The sequence below is a fragment of the Parasteatoda tepidariorum genome, chromosome 7, assembly GCF_982258835.1.
Source record: "Parasteatoda tepidariorum strain Cologne lab strain chromosome 7, Ptep-v5.0, whole genome shotgun sequence".
Classification (NCBI taxonomy): Eukaryota; Metazoa; Arthropoda; class Arachnida; order Araneae; family Theridiidae; genus Parasteatoda; species Parasteatoda tepidariorum.
The window spans coordinates 63,023,025-63,039,203 of record NC_141761.1 but is presented as its reverse complement, the minus strand read 5'-3'; the positions used below and the strand labels follow the sequence as shown (position 1 = coordinate 63,039,203).

The window sequence follows — 16,179 nt, the reverse complement described above, 5'->3', positions numbered from 1 at the left end:
CGAAGGAAATATCAACTCGTGCCAAACTGATTGCTCGCTTAAGTTATGTATCCATAGGGTAAATTCATTTCAACGTGAACTTGGGGTTACAATCGTTTTTTCGTGTTATTCGGAATGTATGGTGTTTAATTGTAAACATGATCCTGTGTGTTGTTCAAAGTGGGAGATTTATCAACCCTTCCGTGCGACGTCATATACACAGAGTCAAATAAACTGAGATTGAGGAAATTGAGCAAACTCTTTTATCTACATTTCCTGTTCGAGCTTTTGACCAACAATTCGATAACCACGTGTGGACAACTTTCCAAGGCTATAAATTCACTTCATTGTAGATAATAATCCAATCATGTGGCTATTAATTGTTCTCGGAGCACTTTTCACTGGTATGTATATATTTAATACGCCATTTTTTATTTTAAAATTTTGTTTCATTCTGACTGAAAAATAAACAAAAAAATTTAAAAGTTTATGAATAGTATTTAAGCAAAATTTTATTGTAAATCAGTTAGAAAGTAAAACAATAAAATATAATGAATTTTAATCGAACTGTAACGTTCAATATTACATTACTAAGCTTATAAAATTTAAATCTGAACTTTATTACTGACTCTGTTCCGATTGTCATTCCTATAAGTATTCGCTTTTTATGAAACTAATTTTTTTATCAGCGAGTAATTTTTCTAAATTTAATTATTTTAATTTTGTTAATAAAACAAAATAAAAACAGTTAGAATTAAAACACATGCAAAATTCGATTACTAAATTTTTACATCAAATTTTTAAAAAAAATTTTTTTTTTTAAATTTTGATGTTATTTTTTACATTTAATGCTTTTAGTTTAAAAACTGTATCAATTAACAGTTTTATACTTGAAATTCAAAATTTTTAAAAAATAATGAATCATCAATATGCTTAATAAAATAAGTGATTATAAACGTATAAAAAAAAAGATATACACTTAGCGTTTTAACATGAAATGAAATAAAACCAATAATAAAATGTAAAAAAAAATATAATATGAAAAAAATAGCAAAAAACTATGAGAAGAACAATATGAGAAACTATCAAAAAAGATAAATAATATGATACAATTTTTTATAGTAATATACTGTTTTTCGTTTTTGTCACATTGTTTACAAATTTTCATGTAAAGGAAGAAAAAAAATGACTTTTAGATTAAACATTTTTTTCAACTCTTACGTAATAATGGAAGTTTGAAGAATTTTAATTTAAAAAAATGGTTTTAAAGAATCCTTTTTGTATTTTTTGACTTTTTGAAAAAAAATGCGATATGAGAACAAAAGAAAAATAAATGTATTGCTCATTGTGATATTAAAAAAAAGATAGCAATTGGCTCATTTTTTTTTTCAGTCTTTTTCACGACTCACAATTTTCAAATTTTTCGAATGCATTCTTAGAAAAGCTTCGTCAGTTTTTAAGATCAGAGGTGGTCTTGAAATTAAATCGTATTTAATTGATTCCTTACCACTTTTATAACGCAATAACTAATTACTAACAGTTCTTTTTTTATCCAGGATTATAACAAAAATAGCTGTTTATAATCAAGATGACGCAATAACGAATATATAATTCAATAGCTCATCTAATCAACTTAAAACAATGGATATAAGATACCATTATATTTTAATAAAAACTGTAGCGGGACATTATTTTAACACAATTGACCTAAATTTCTGTTTTACAAATCATCTTGTTAAGGTTTGCAGTCTTTCAAAATCTAAAACTTGCATGAAATTGCTATAATTTGCTATTGCTATAATTAATAATTATTTACTTTAATAATGAGCAAAAACGCATGAAATTGTGATATAATTTAAGAAAAGTTTAAAAAAAATGAGCTTTGAAACTTCATGCATCTTCAAAAACAACGTAAGAAATAGCAAAAAATGATCAAAATGACCCCAATGGAGCTTCTAGTGTTAAAAAAAACATCAATGTAGGGAATACCGGGCAATGTCTCTTAAACTTACAAAAGCATCAGTGAAAGGTATATAGGAAAAAGGCCCTTTTCATCGGTGATGGAAATACAATAAATTTCTCACTTTCTAAACCTACAAAATATTGGCAGGAATCCACTCCACAAAGAGCGGCTGCTTGAAAATGAAGGACTAATGCTACGTACTCATTGTTCTGGTCAGTAAAGCCTATTGACAACTCGCAACTAGTTCAATAAAACTAAGTTATTGGAAATTTTTTTCTTAAAATTCATTTAGTCTTCATGCACTCTCCGATGTTAACATCAACTCCACATTTTTTAGCTGAGTTACAAATGAAATGCAAATGAAGTGTAGAATTTTGACTTATGAAATGGTATTTTAATTTAGCATTATTAGTATTATATGAAAGATTATGTAATTTATACCTTTTCTCCAACTTTTTAAATTGTTATTTGTGTGATTTTCGCAAATGAAGATCCAAAATGCATTTTTTTAAAGAAAATATTGACAATTAATACTATATTTAAAACATGTTGTAGCTCCTGTCTTTTCTGAAGATAAATGTGATGTTTCTAAATATGTGGAATGCATGGAACCCATTCATAATGCTACCTTTGGACATCCAAAGGGTATTTATCAAGATTCCAATGATCTGGCAACAAGCTGCCCGTAAGTGCATTTTATCAATCCACATTGTCACTCATATTATTATGTATTGTTCTATATCTGACTGAACTTAAACTGAATAAACTTAACTAAATAATAATAAACTAAATAATAGTAAACTTAAACTCCCAAAAACTTAAACTAAATACCCAAGTTACAATTCTTAATGGTCCCATTAAAAAAATTTTGATGGTTTATGTTGATGTCAGTGCGATTCATGATAGCCCAACATCATTTGATGGTCACCATCATCCAACATTTTTCATTATGTGTTCATGGATTTTGGTTTCCAACAAACTTGCATCATTCCATGATCGAAAATGCTACTTTAGTACTGTCATGGTTAACCAGGAAGAGAAGTTTTATTCTCATGGACCAACAATCCATGAGGACCCGTGATGGTCCATGATGGTTCCAACTATACATTTCCTTGATGGTTTAATGGGAATTCTTGTTAGTTCTCAGGAATAAACCATCAAAACAATTTGTTTGTTTTTTATGTTGGACCATCATAAATCAGACCGAATTCATACACTGAAGTGATGGTTGTTCATGACCGTTCCAACATTTGATTTCTAAGAAACTATCATGGAAATTTCTGATGGTTCAACATACACAAACCATCAAAACAAGTTGTTATTCTTATGTTGGACCTTCATAAATCAGTCCGAATTCCTGCATTAGGGCGATGGTTTCTTATGTTGGTTACCATCCAAAATATAATGGTTCCATGATGGAATTATTGTTGGTTACAAGATTATGTTGGTCCATCATTAGAACACCATCAAAAATTTTGATTTGGGTAGCACTATTAAAGAGTTTTCAGTACTTTAGCGTAGTGTCCCGTATGTTCACGTAAGTATATTTTGTGCAATAAGGGGCTCTGTTGAGAATCGAGATTGTTCATTGAAATTAAACAATCCAGCTCTTAGCATTTGCACAGAACCTGCATGCAACGTGCTACTTTAAAATACTATATCTCGCAAGTTATGCAATTTACGATATTTATTTATGACACAGCGCATGTATCTATCATTCAGTGGGGAATAATGCATACATTACATTCTTTGTCTTGTTATTTTCCGGAATTACGATATTTACATTCGAAGTTATCAAAGGAATAAGATGCCAAATTATCATTCTTTATGTTAGCAATAGATGAATGAGTAAAGTACTAAGTTTGTAAATAGCTCCTACGCCTAATTCTTTATTGATATTTTATTGCTATAGAATAATAATTTATCAACTTATTGTGTAAATGTTACTCAACATGTTAAGCATGAAATAGCTTAATTTGTATTGCTTAAGCTTGTGATAATTAAATAGAAAGTTTTGTTTCATTTGTGAGTAGGTTTATATACCCATTGGAGTTAATTGTTTGTGGTGCTATTTTTAGAATAATTAAAACAATCCTAAAAAAAACACATACAACAGAAATAAAAATCTGTATTTATTAGTATAGTTGATAACCGAAAATTTAAATAAAAGCATACCAAAAATTAATTAAGCCATTACGTAGAAAATTGACCATTCTGTACCCGCTATTTCAAATGCATCAAAGTTGTTGATATAGTTTTGTGCTTTGCGTCGAAAATAGTTTTGATAATTGCTTAGAATTTAGATTACAATAACGATGATCGCTTTACACGATAATGATTGCTTAGAATGTAATTATGAGTATTACTTAGATCAGTGATTCTCAACCACTGTGCCGAGGCACTTTTGTGTGCCGCCAAATGTTGGAAATGATACAATAAAAATTATAATGCTTTTTTTTATTATGAGTAAAGTTTAAATTAAAAAAAAGTGTATATATATATATATATATATATATATATATATATATATATATATATATATATATATATATATATATATATATATATATATATATATATATATATATATATATATATATATATATATATATATATATTATAATTTTGGGAAAAATTATATATATTAGCGTGGAAAAATTATATATATTATAATTTTTCCACGCTTTAACCGCGTGAACATCTTCGTCGGTGACTGTCTTGTCTCAGACAATCTTAAAATAAGTTAGGATAAGAAGGAAGTGTGTAAATTGTCTTCAACAATTTTAAAAAAAGTTGAAATTATAAGTAGGAAATTTAATGACTATTGAAATTATTGATTAACAAAGGAACTCAAGCTAAATATTAACTTTCAAACGGAAATAAAAGCTTATCATTAAAGTAAACTATGCAATAAATAGTTATAAAAGCAAATTAGCAAAGGATAACTAACAAAAAATAAGGTAACAATTAATAACTAGCAAGAAAATAAATAACTGTTACTAACTAATAAAAAATTAGTCGGAAGAAATAATTAATCCCTTAATAAACGTGATTTTGTAGTACATATTATTTTATTTCATATTCAAAATTATTATCACAAACTATTTAACACAGTGTATTATAGATAAGTAAACAACTTTTAAACTAATTTTTTTCATTTTGTGCTGTCAAATTTCGAAATCGTTAAAAGTGTGCCGCCACAAAAAAAAAGGTTGAGAATCACTGACTTAGATTGTAATTATGAGAATCGATACAAGATCCAACGCCTCTCGTATGCTTCTCTGATCATTTTTTTAATGTTTTATATCTATCTTGTTTGAAATTTATTTTAAAAATTGATAAAAGTAGCTTTCATGTCTAAAGAAAGATGCATCATTTTTAGAATAATTAAAGATGGACTTGCATGTGTACAAAAATATGCAGATGAATGCGGAACTGAAATGATTGCAGAAGACTACAATGATCAAATAAAGAGGCCAGCAGATTTCCTCGCCAAGATTTGTGATCCCACATCTCCTATCAGAAGAGGTAAATCAATACTTTATTATTACTAGAATTCAATTATTATTATTTATTAACCTAAAATAACTTTAATTGATATAAATATACAGGATGTTTATAAAGTCCCGGACACATTTTGATGTTTAATAACTCATGAAATAATAAAGATAGATTAAAATTAATAACATGAATGGTTAGATAGACTCAAAAAGTTTCATAACCCTTGTCAATGAACTTCCACGTGTGCCCCTTTCGTCACACGGTAAATATCAAGTCGATTGTCAATTTCACGCCAGGTAGCGGCAAGCATATCGACATCCACAGAGGCTATTGTAGTTGTAATTCTGGCTTTTAAGTCATCAATGTTCGACACGATCCTCCTGTAAACATTGCCTTTATAAATCCTCAAAGAAAAAAGTCCAGCGACGTTATATCAGGTGATCTGGGTGGCCAAGGAATTGGACCTCCTCGACCAATCCATCTTCCTGGAAAATGGTCATTCAAAGAACTACGAACGATGATACCCTAATGAGGTGGGGCACCACCTTGTTGCAAAAAGACATGTGACTGAAGCTCTTCTAGTTGTGGAAATAAGAAGTTTTCCAACATATCTGAGTATACGACTGATGAGACCGTCTTTTCTGTAAAAAAGAAAGGCCCAATGACTCGTTCGTGCATTAGTCCACACCACACATTAACCTTTGGGGAATCCCTTTGTGTCTCACGGTATTCATGGGGTTTTTCAGATCCCCATATGCGCACATTATGGCTATTAACAATGCCAGAAACATGAAAGGATGCTTCGTCGGAGAACATTATGCGCTTCAGAAAATCAGCAGCATCTTCTATCCTTCCTACCATATCTGTTGTAAACCTCTAAAAAAGAAAAGGACACACGTGGAAGTTCATTGACAAGGGTCATGAAACTTTTTAATTCTAACTAACCATTTATGTTATTAATTTTAATCTATCTTTATTATTTTATGAGTTATCAAACATCGAAATGGGTCCGGGACTTTATAAACACCCTGTATATTTAAATCGTCAAATAAGTACCGTACTTCAACAACGTTAGAAATATTAAATAAATAATCGCAAGAAACTGATATACACTGGTTATCATAAATTAAGGAAAAATCACAAAAATAGCGATAACTCTTTCAAAAGTAAGCCAAACCGTGCAAAATTTGCATATGTTGTCCACTAAGAGTAGCTGAGTAAAATTGCAATATGCAAATTAGTGGCGCTGCACTCGGCTTACGTCATCTGCCTGGAGCATAAAAGTCCAAGTTTGAGAGAAAGCACACAAATTTTACTGTGATTGCGACATTGAAAATCTGAGATAGCCAATTCGTAATAATGACCTCTAGGCATCATTTGCCTGAAGAACTACGATGGAGAGCCATCGGGAGACTAGAGGCAGGGCAGAGTCAATCAGAAGTGGCCAGATGGCTAAATATGAGTCCATCTGTGGTTCATAGACTTTGGAGGCAATTTCAAACCACAGATTCGGCATCTAGGAGGTTCAGTCAAGGACGGCCAACTGTTACGACCAGTGCCGATGACCGATATTTGACATTAAGTGCACGCAGGAATAGAACCGCTACTCCGACACATCTTAGATCCTCTCTTGCTGCAGCCACCGGAAGGTTGGTGTCAACGTCAACTGTGCGCAGAAGGCTCCACGAAGGTGGTCTGTATGCGAGACGACCAGCCATTTGCGTGCCGCTCACATCACGCCATAGGAGAGACCGTTTGCAGTGGGCCCGACAACATGTCCACTGGACGTCAGATCAATGGAGGCCTGTTCTCTTTACGGATGAGTCCAGGTTTAGTCTAGAAAGTGACAGTAGACGTTATTTGATATGGAGAGAACCTGGGACCCGTTATCATCCATCAAACATCCGTGAAAGAGATGCATACGGAAGAGGCAGTGTCTGTGTTTGGGGAGGCATATCCTTAGGAGGGCGCACATACCTCCATGTCTTTCCAAGGGGAACCGTGAATGCTCAGGTTTATCGAGACAACATCCTTGATGCTTATGTGCGCCCATATGCCGGGGCAATTGGTGATTGCTTCCTGTTACAGGACGATAATGCAAGATCACACAGAGCTCGCATTGTTGATGATTATCTTCAACAGGAAACAATTACTCGCATGGAGTGGCCAGCTCGATCCCCGGACTTGAATCCTATCGAGCACGTTTGGGATGCTCTAGGGAGGCGTGTATCTGCCATCAATCCGCCCCCTCAGACCCTTGCCACGCTTGCAACTGCTTTACAAGAGCAATGGCTCTCACTTCCTATTGAACTGATAGACCGCATAATTGAAAGCATCACACATCGCTGTTTGTGCTGTATTGCTTCTAGAGGCAATCATATTCCATATTAAAGGTACTTTTTCTATTGCAAACCGATACTTCCAATTTGTTTATTTTATACATGTGCTAATTTCTATACTACTATTAATGTCTGATAATTTCTTTTTATGTTGTTTAATACCTTACTATGTGTTGTATATTGTGGGTAAGTTTCATAAAATTCCATGTGTAATTTCTTGAGTTATCGCGATTTTTGTGAATTTTCCTTAATTTATGATAACCAGTGTATTATTTGATTAAAGCATTCACTCGTCTCTAAAATATACAGAATGGAAATAACAGACGACATGTTTCAAGCGCTCAAAAATAGACGCCCATTTTCGAGACTTGTCACACGTCTAAGCAACTGTAGGTGGCAATGATAAAATATTCATAAATTGATAAATATTTCATAAAATTGGGACGGGTGTAGCTCGATCTCCATACTGTATAATCTGAAAGAGACGAGAAAAGTTCAACGATTATTTATGAATGTAGCAATGATAAAATGATTAAAACCAAACAAATTTAAGAAATGAATTTTTTTTTTTACAAAATGGCTTTTATTGGATTGAGCGATAACGAAAATCAACTTTTTTAGGATTAAACGACAGAAAATATTTTTCTTGGTTCCAATCACAGTAACATCAGTTCTCTATAAAGTTCGCCAAAGACATTAGTTAGCGATTGCATTTTTTTCTGATGCCGAGCACTGATGGACGGGTGTAGCTCGATCTCCATACTGTATAATCTAAAAGAGACAAAACCAAAATTTAACGATTATGTATGAGTGTTTGAAACCAAACAATTATAAAAAATGCCTCCTTTTTTTTACAAAATGGTTGTCATCTGAATGAAAGATAACAAAACTCAACTTTTTTAGGATTTAAACGACGTGAAATATTTTTACTGGTTCCAACCACAGTAACATCTGTTCTCTATAAATTTCGCCAGCGACATCAAGAGCAATAGACTGATTTTTTTTTTTGTAATCAAAACACGCACACACACAAAAAATGCTTTTTGAGAAATCCTGGTTAAAGTTTTATATCATTCTTCTTTGGTGCTTTGGAATTTACCATCAATCTGTGATTCCTGGAACATACTGCACGTCTTTCTCGAATTCATAAATTTAAAAGGAATAATTCAGTGAAGTAAACCTAAAACTTAAAGTGGCTTTCTAGTCTAGAGATCTGATTTAAGCCTCAATTTGTACAATTTTTTTCAGAGAAATGAAAAGATAAGTTATATAATGGTTTCCTGAGTTCTTGTCATCACCTTTTAGTTATCGATTGCATTTTTTTCTGATGCCAACACGGAACGGTAGTTCCAATTATCACAATCTTTTTATGAGGTATTTTTATGAAGTTAAAATGCAACTAGAACATAATAAGACGAAATTGTTCTCGTTAGTATCCTTCTTTAATAAGTATTAAAAGTTCGTTTAGTTCTTTACTACAAGAATATTAAATTCTGGTTGAAACAAAAATATAAATAAAGGATACTATAATTAATATTGTGTATTTTCAATTTATATTAGCAATAATTTTAATTATATCATGTATTATATTAAAAAAATACAATAATAATATACAAAATAGTAATACTTTAAAAAATATAAGAAAATCAACATATTCTGCTCCAAAATTTTCGCAAGAAATAATTTTTGCAGAAAACAAAGCTTATTAAGGCAAAACTATTGCAAAAACATGATTTTAGGGCAAAATTTTCGAAATTGACTTTATTATAAATTTAGAATTCTTGCACTCTTAGCTTTCTAAAAACACTTTACTTTTGTTTTTACCTCAATTATTTACTAAGTTATAGCAGTTTTTGTGCAAGGTGATAACAGTGGATAGACAAATGATTTAAAGTCTTTAAATGCATTTATCTCAAAATCAGATTTTTTCGCATTTTACACTACCTTAAGCACGATATCTCATGTTGTTTTTGAAATAATTGTCTTAAATTTTTCACGAGTGTTTACGATTATAGAACACATGTTTTGAACTACAAACTTAGAGAAAAGAGTAGAATTTTATTTTTCATGCATGTTTTTTAACAAAGACAAAAATTTTCTTTTTTTATATATGCATTTAGTATATGCATTTGCAGTTGCCAGCTTTCTAAATAAAATCTTCAAAGGATTTTTTGTTTTAGGCGATAGAATTTTTGTACGAGTGTTTCCCGAGTTATGCAAAAAATTGGGTATTTTTACATAAAAATGGCCATTTAAAGCAATAATAATATTAATAATTTTTTGTTAGTTTCATAAATTTTTACACATAATAAAACAAATAAACTAGTTTTTAAAATTTTATATCACTATTAAAAAGAAAAATTCGAAATTAGTCGGATACTAAAAATAGTTATTTTTTAATTGATTCATAAAAAATGCTATACAGGGAATAGAATATGGAACAATGTATCGAATAATTCGGGAGAATAGAGATTTGCCGCCACATAAGTATTATTTTATTAAAATTTTCAATGACCATTTTCCACGGATGTAGTTTACTTTTCCTCAATCGGCACTCGATTTCATATTTCAAAACGTAAGTAACAATGGGCTTATTGGCAATATAAAATACGATATAAAATTATGATATAAACAATTTCTAATTACGAAAAAGATTAACAGCGTTAAATTACATGATCTATTCGGCAAATTCTGATCTCTCAAATGGATAATACGTCCTGAAACAGTAACGACACGTTTCTCTAAATATGACTAAATTAAAACGCCTTGTGGTTTTTTGAAGCTTTCCATTTCTAATTACCCTGAACTACCAGCTGTGCTTTTTTCAGCTGGCAACTTATTATAGCACAGATGGCGCAAAATTCAAATTTCGTTACAACTTTTAGTTCTTCTGTCTTTTAAAGACTAAAAAAAAAAAAAAACTTTTAAATACAGTTTGTGGATGTTGAACTAATTTTTAGTATTTTACCTTTTAATTATTTTAAAAAAAAACTAAAGCAGATTATGAGATTTTAAATAGAAACTAGTTTTTCTATATACTTGAATAGTATAATAGTATTGTTTTAGTACCAAGATTATACTTCTTATAAAACATATAAAGGAAATTATATTTAACGTTATTGAGTTCATTTGTGTGCTTATGCTGATTATTTGTTATGCTCAATCATGGCTAAGCATTCCAAGTTTCTGCTTCATAAAATGTAGTCGATTCTAACATATTTGCTGCAATTGAAAATAAAAAGCAATTACTAAAATGTGCCAATTCTTTCTTTCCCTTTCTTAAGTCAAATATGAGATTTTCAACAGACGCTAGTCTTTCTATATACTTGAATAGTATAATAATATTGTTTTAGTATTAAGATTATATTTCTTATAAAACATATTAAAAAATATATATTTAACGTTATTGAGATCACTTGTGCGATTACAGTGGTTATTTGTTATGCTTAATTACGTTTTTTTTTTCAGAGTATTTGAAGGCATCGCCCTGCTTACTAGAACATGCCGAAGATTTCGAAATATGCTCCACTAAAGTTCAAGAATTTCTCGCTGAATTTGCAGCTGATACTAGCGACAAAGAACATACGCTGACATGCATGTAAGTTTACATGTTTTAAACCATTCAAAAAAGATACAAAATTATAAATATAAAGATTATCATGCTTACCACATTATAAATGGCATTCTAAATATCTTCTTTATGAATGAAAAAAAAATTAAATATTAATCAAATTAACTAAAAGAATTTGTTAATTTACTAAAATAATTTATTATTTGAGATTTTCTATGCAATAAAAATGCATTTATCCATACAGTAACAATATGTAATCTTCTACATAGAAAATTTTTAGTTTTACACGTTGTATAGAGTTTCTACATAAATTTTAATAGTGATTTTTCTTAAACTTATGATAGTTGTTGTTCAACCCTATTACGCATGAGGTCAAAAAAGATAATAATAATAATAAATTACACTGTGAATAAAATTAAACCAAGTAATCAGATATTCATCGAAATTCCCCTGTTGTCTGTATAACTTTGAATTTGAATTTTTTCTGAAAAATATAGCAAAGAAACTGTATTTGAACTCAGTAAATTAATTCTATATGCCTCTACCAAGTTTAGAAATTATTGTTACTTCTCCAGCTAATAGAGCAGTGCAATACGGAACAAATAAATTGAGACTTTTAAACTTTTGCATTTTTGCTGATTCGTGTCACTACTTAATTTTTAATATAAAAAATGGTTTAAGGTAACTTAACTAATGTAAATAATTCTTCGATACAAATAAAAAAAAATTGTTTAAAAATATATATTCCATTTTGAAAATTTGATTTGAGTAAAAAATTATATCTAGGCAAAAAAGAGATAAAAATAAACTTGAAACTTAAATAAGCGTGGGTATTCATGATGTCTGAAAATGTATGGAAAAAGCAGAGCTTCATTTTTTTTTGTGTGAAAAAAAAACAACCTAAAATACAAGGAAGGAGTTAAAAAGAAAACCAGTATTTGAAAACCCTCACATTTTGTCAGCAAATGATAAGCACAGAATACCATCTTAGCACGAAAAGATAATCTTTGGAGTTCTGAACAATTTGCTTCTCACCTTCCCTAGCTTGAAACATTTTACCTTTGCTGCTTTTTGATGCAGCAAAATACTGCTAGTCCTAGACGATGTTTGGATCCGTTCGGTCAGTAGTCCATTCACCCAGCTGTCAAGTTTCTACCAGAGTGTCTGAGGCGGCCAGTAAACCATTCACCCAGCTTTCAAATTGCTATGGTTGGATACGGTGGATGTGACAAGGGTGAATCTACTTATCTGCTAGGCAAATCTGATCCCAAATCATGTTCCCTTTCTTAAAATAAAGATTATCTTGAATGAATGAGATTATAATGATTATTTTACTCCCCATGAGATTAATGGGGCTGTAATGAAATAGGCGAAAGGAATAATAGGCGAATTTTCCATCAAATCATCAAGACAAACCACAAAATGGCTGGATTTCAGAATAGAAATCATAATGAAAATTTTGATCATGTACCTCTACACCGCTACATGTACCCGTTGTTTATATCCACCGTATCCAACCTTCCAGAAAGTTTGTATTATTTGCAAAATAGTTACCCCCTTACGTCCGACTAAAACACTTCCGGGTTTATTCAACCACATCATTTAATAGAAAAGAGGCTTAACTTATTTAAAACGCCTTGTAAAACCTGTTTTAACAATCGAAAAAAATAGTGGTAATTAGGTGTTGAATTCACCTAAAATAAGTCTTTAAGCAACTAGAAGTAACAGAATTAAATTGACGGAATGAAAATCATAACTTTCATAATCAGATTTTGAAAAGTGCTGCAGTCGACAAACAACCGATTCTGTTTTCATTCAACTGGATGATTGTTGTTGTTCATTTACTGAGAAACATCCCTTAAGATGATCCGAAGAAATACCATCACAATTTTGATCCTCTATAGAGGGGATGGCAACCCAGCTTCAGTAACTCGACGACCCGCACGCGAAGTCGAGTACTTTACGGTAGAACAGTTTAAGGAGGACCGATAACGTACTCCCTCGGTCCCTTCCAAGACTAATCCCAGTAGTCTCCCACCAACGCACTGACCGCAGTCAGTGATGCTTGACGCCAGTGATGCTTGACTTCCTGGGAGCCGTGTTTTAACGATCAACCCACTGCTGGACTCAATTAGATGAATAAATAGCATGATTCCAAATAGCATGACGTCTGTCAACAACTAGTTTCATGTGACTTCTCTTAAGTGGATGCAATAGTTAAGTCAAAAATATCAGAGTTCCGGTCCTACCTACCTGCATGATTTTGTCCAACTATTCCCTACTATTAAATGTTATTCATCTAAAAAATGTCTATTTAGTTTTTGAAAACACATCACTAATTTAAAATTACGTAATTTAACAAGATTAAACAAAATGCATACTTTATAAGCCAAAATAATGTTTTCGATTATTATGCAAAGTAACTAAGAAAAGTACGAAAAAAATATTCATGAAATTAAATGAGATATTTTTATTTCGTATGCACAGTTTTTATATTCTAATTTAATTTTCGAAGTACGATGAAAAACTCAAAAATATTTAATTATACAGGGCAGGGTTTAAGGACAGGACTCGCTACAGGGTTTAAGGAGAATTTTCCTAAACTCTACAGGCCTTACAGCCTAAATAAGCTCGCAGAATATTTATTTTTTTTAATCAAGAATTGTTAAAAAAAATTAACATTAAAACAAAAACAAAATCAAAAATATATTTAAAGTTTTTAAAAAAATTAGAAGGATGCTAATTAAGGAAATCACGTTATATTTCCACAGTGGTGAGGTGACCCTTAAACATATTTAGACAAAAATTAGGTTTTGAATGCATCGAAGTTAGCTTCCCCCCCCCCCCAAAAAAAAACATTTGTTGCCCTTTAAACAGTTTTAGATAGAAATTACGTTTCGAATGTATCGAAATTTATATTTTTTGATACTCAGTGTTTTGATACTCAGCGAAAATCACTGGAGGCTTATTAAAAAAATGATAAGAGATAGGTTCAGAGAAATACATGGTTCACTGTGCTCGAATTAAGAAGCCAGATTTTTTTTTTGAATTTCAAAGTTAGTTATAAAGCCAATTAACAAATGAAGCAGCTTCCTGAAAAAACTGTAAAACAATGCTTTCTGTTGAATGTCAAACGACTCCATCTGAAATGTTTGGACAAGCGTTTGTAAACGTTGTTTTAAGACTGCAATATATTGTAGATAATATTTATGGTTATTTTGAAAACATTGTGCTATTTCTTTTCTCAGTTATCATCGCCATCTGTTGACGAACTTAATAACATATTGTTAAACTTGCATTTTTTTCTTCTTTTTGTCATCGATTTTTGAAAAAAGAAATGTAATCATTTTCGTAGCACTTGGCATATTTTTTAGCATATTTTCATTAAAAAAATGTTTATAACAGCCTGATAATAAAAAATCATAATTTTTTCTTCTAAAATCCATAATCTTCATTCCTGCTAGCCTGACGTTAATTATATCTTAACTAGTAATTACGTTAAGAGTATTTAAACGTGTAGTGAATGTAAAATGTACCCTAAAGAATAATGATGTTGTGACGTAACTACCACTATAAATATTAAATACCAAATCACTAGTATATATGATATGTTTACTTGATTCTATCTAGAGGTACCTTTTGGTAGATGATGGTTGACATGGTCGATTTATAATTCCCTTCATTGGTGACCTGTGGACGTGATATGAACTCGGTAACATAATGGATGGTCCACATTAAAACAGTTGATTTGCTTAATATAAACTGCTCAAAGATAAAAAAAAAAAAGATCCGGCGAATTAAATAAAGTCTCCCGGTAATAAACAATATAGAAAAAAATGAGCGAAATGCTATAAACAAAAAATAAAGGGAAAAAATATAATGAACAAAATTGATCTAATTATATTAACAGCATGAATCAACTAGTGGTAATCGTTCATCGAATTCTATCACAGATAAAATTCTGGAAGGGGAGTAAAGTGGCGTAACTACCACTATAAATATTAAATACCAAATCACTAGTATATAAGACATGTTAACTTGATTCTATCTAGAGGTACCTTTTGTGTAGATGATGGTTGACATAGCCGATAATTAAATCCCTTCAATGTTAAATGTATCCTAAAGGGTGAATGTTAAATGTGCCTTTTTATAGTTTTGAGATGATGTTGAGAGCATGCCTCATGAGCACAGGAGTTGAAAAGTGTGGAATGCAAACAGCGACATTCGTTCGTAAAGCTTTGCTCTATTCACCATCTACAGGACTCAAGACTTGTAACAACGAAGAATGAGCATTTGTCATTCCCATTCCCTTTGTACCTGTTTATCAATAAAATGTTTCCATTACTATACACGGGTGATTATTTTTCGTCAATGTTGCTGCCAATTGTTCGTAGTCAAATTTATAAACCCCAATCCCAAAAATCATTTAAAATTTTCAACCACGTCGTTTGAGTTAGATATTTAATAAATGCAATTTTCTCATTGGTTTAAAACTAGCTATTGTTATAAACAACGAAATATTTGAGGAATTTCCAATCTGCTCGAGCATATGATAAGTACAACGAATTTTATTTCTTCTTCAAATCATGCCAAAATGGCAATATGGCTAAACGGTTTCAGCGCAATCATGAACGTAGTACACATTTGAAGACGATCCTCTTTGGAATCATCACAACGATTTTCTTAAAGTTTTTGTTGGCCCAATTGTCAACAAAGCCTGTAGCAACACTTAACGAAAACATTTATTCAATTAAGTAAGTGTGAATAGTTGACATTCCGTGGTACATTAATGTACCGTCAATTAATTTAATGTACAACACAATTAT

The 16,179-nt window shown here is 30.9% G+C and overlaps 1 protein-coding gene across 1 annotated transcript; it reads left to right on the top strand.

Annotated features, from left to right (window-relative positions):
- Positions 1 to 241: 241 nt before the first annotated feature.
- Positions 242 to 15,700, top strand: LOC107456139 (uncharacterized). The gene is made up of 5 exons (XM_016073923.4): positions 242 to 383; positions 2,498 to 2,627; positions 5,325 to 5,470; positions 11,251 to 11,380; positions 15,507 to 15,700. The coding sequence occupies exons 1-5, from the start codon at positions 347 to 349 to the stop codon at positions 15,640 to 15,642; spliced, it is 579 nt and encodes a 192-aa protein (XP_015929409.1). The 5' UTR covers positions 242 to 346; the 3' UTR covers positions 15,643 to 15,700.
- The last annotated feature ends 479 nt before the right edge of the window (positions 15,701 to 16,179 follow it).

Excerpts from the sequence above, each read along its gene's own strand:
- LOC107456139 (XM_016073923.4), top strand. The coding sequence starts at position 347 with ATGTGGCTATTAATTGTTCTCGGAGCACTTTTCACTG. Across the intron at positions 2,628-5,324 it reads GATCTGGCAACAAGCTGCCC|AATAATTAAAGATGGACTTG; the intron begins GTAAGTGCATTT and ends CATCATTTTTAG. Across the intron at positions 5,471-11,250 it reads CACATCTCCTATCAGAAGAG|AGTATTTGAAGGCATCGCCC; the intron begins GTAAATCAATAC and ends TTTTTTTTTCAG.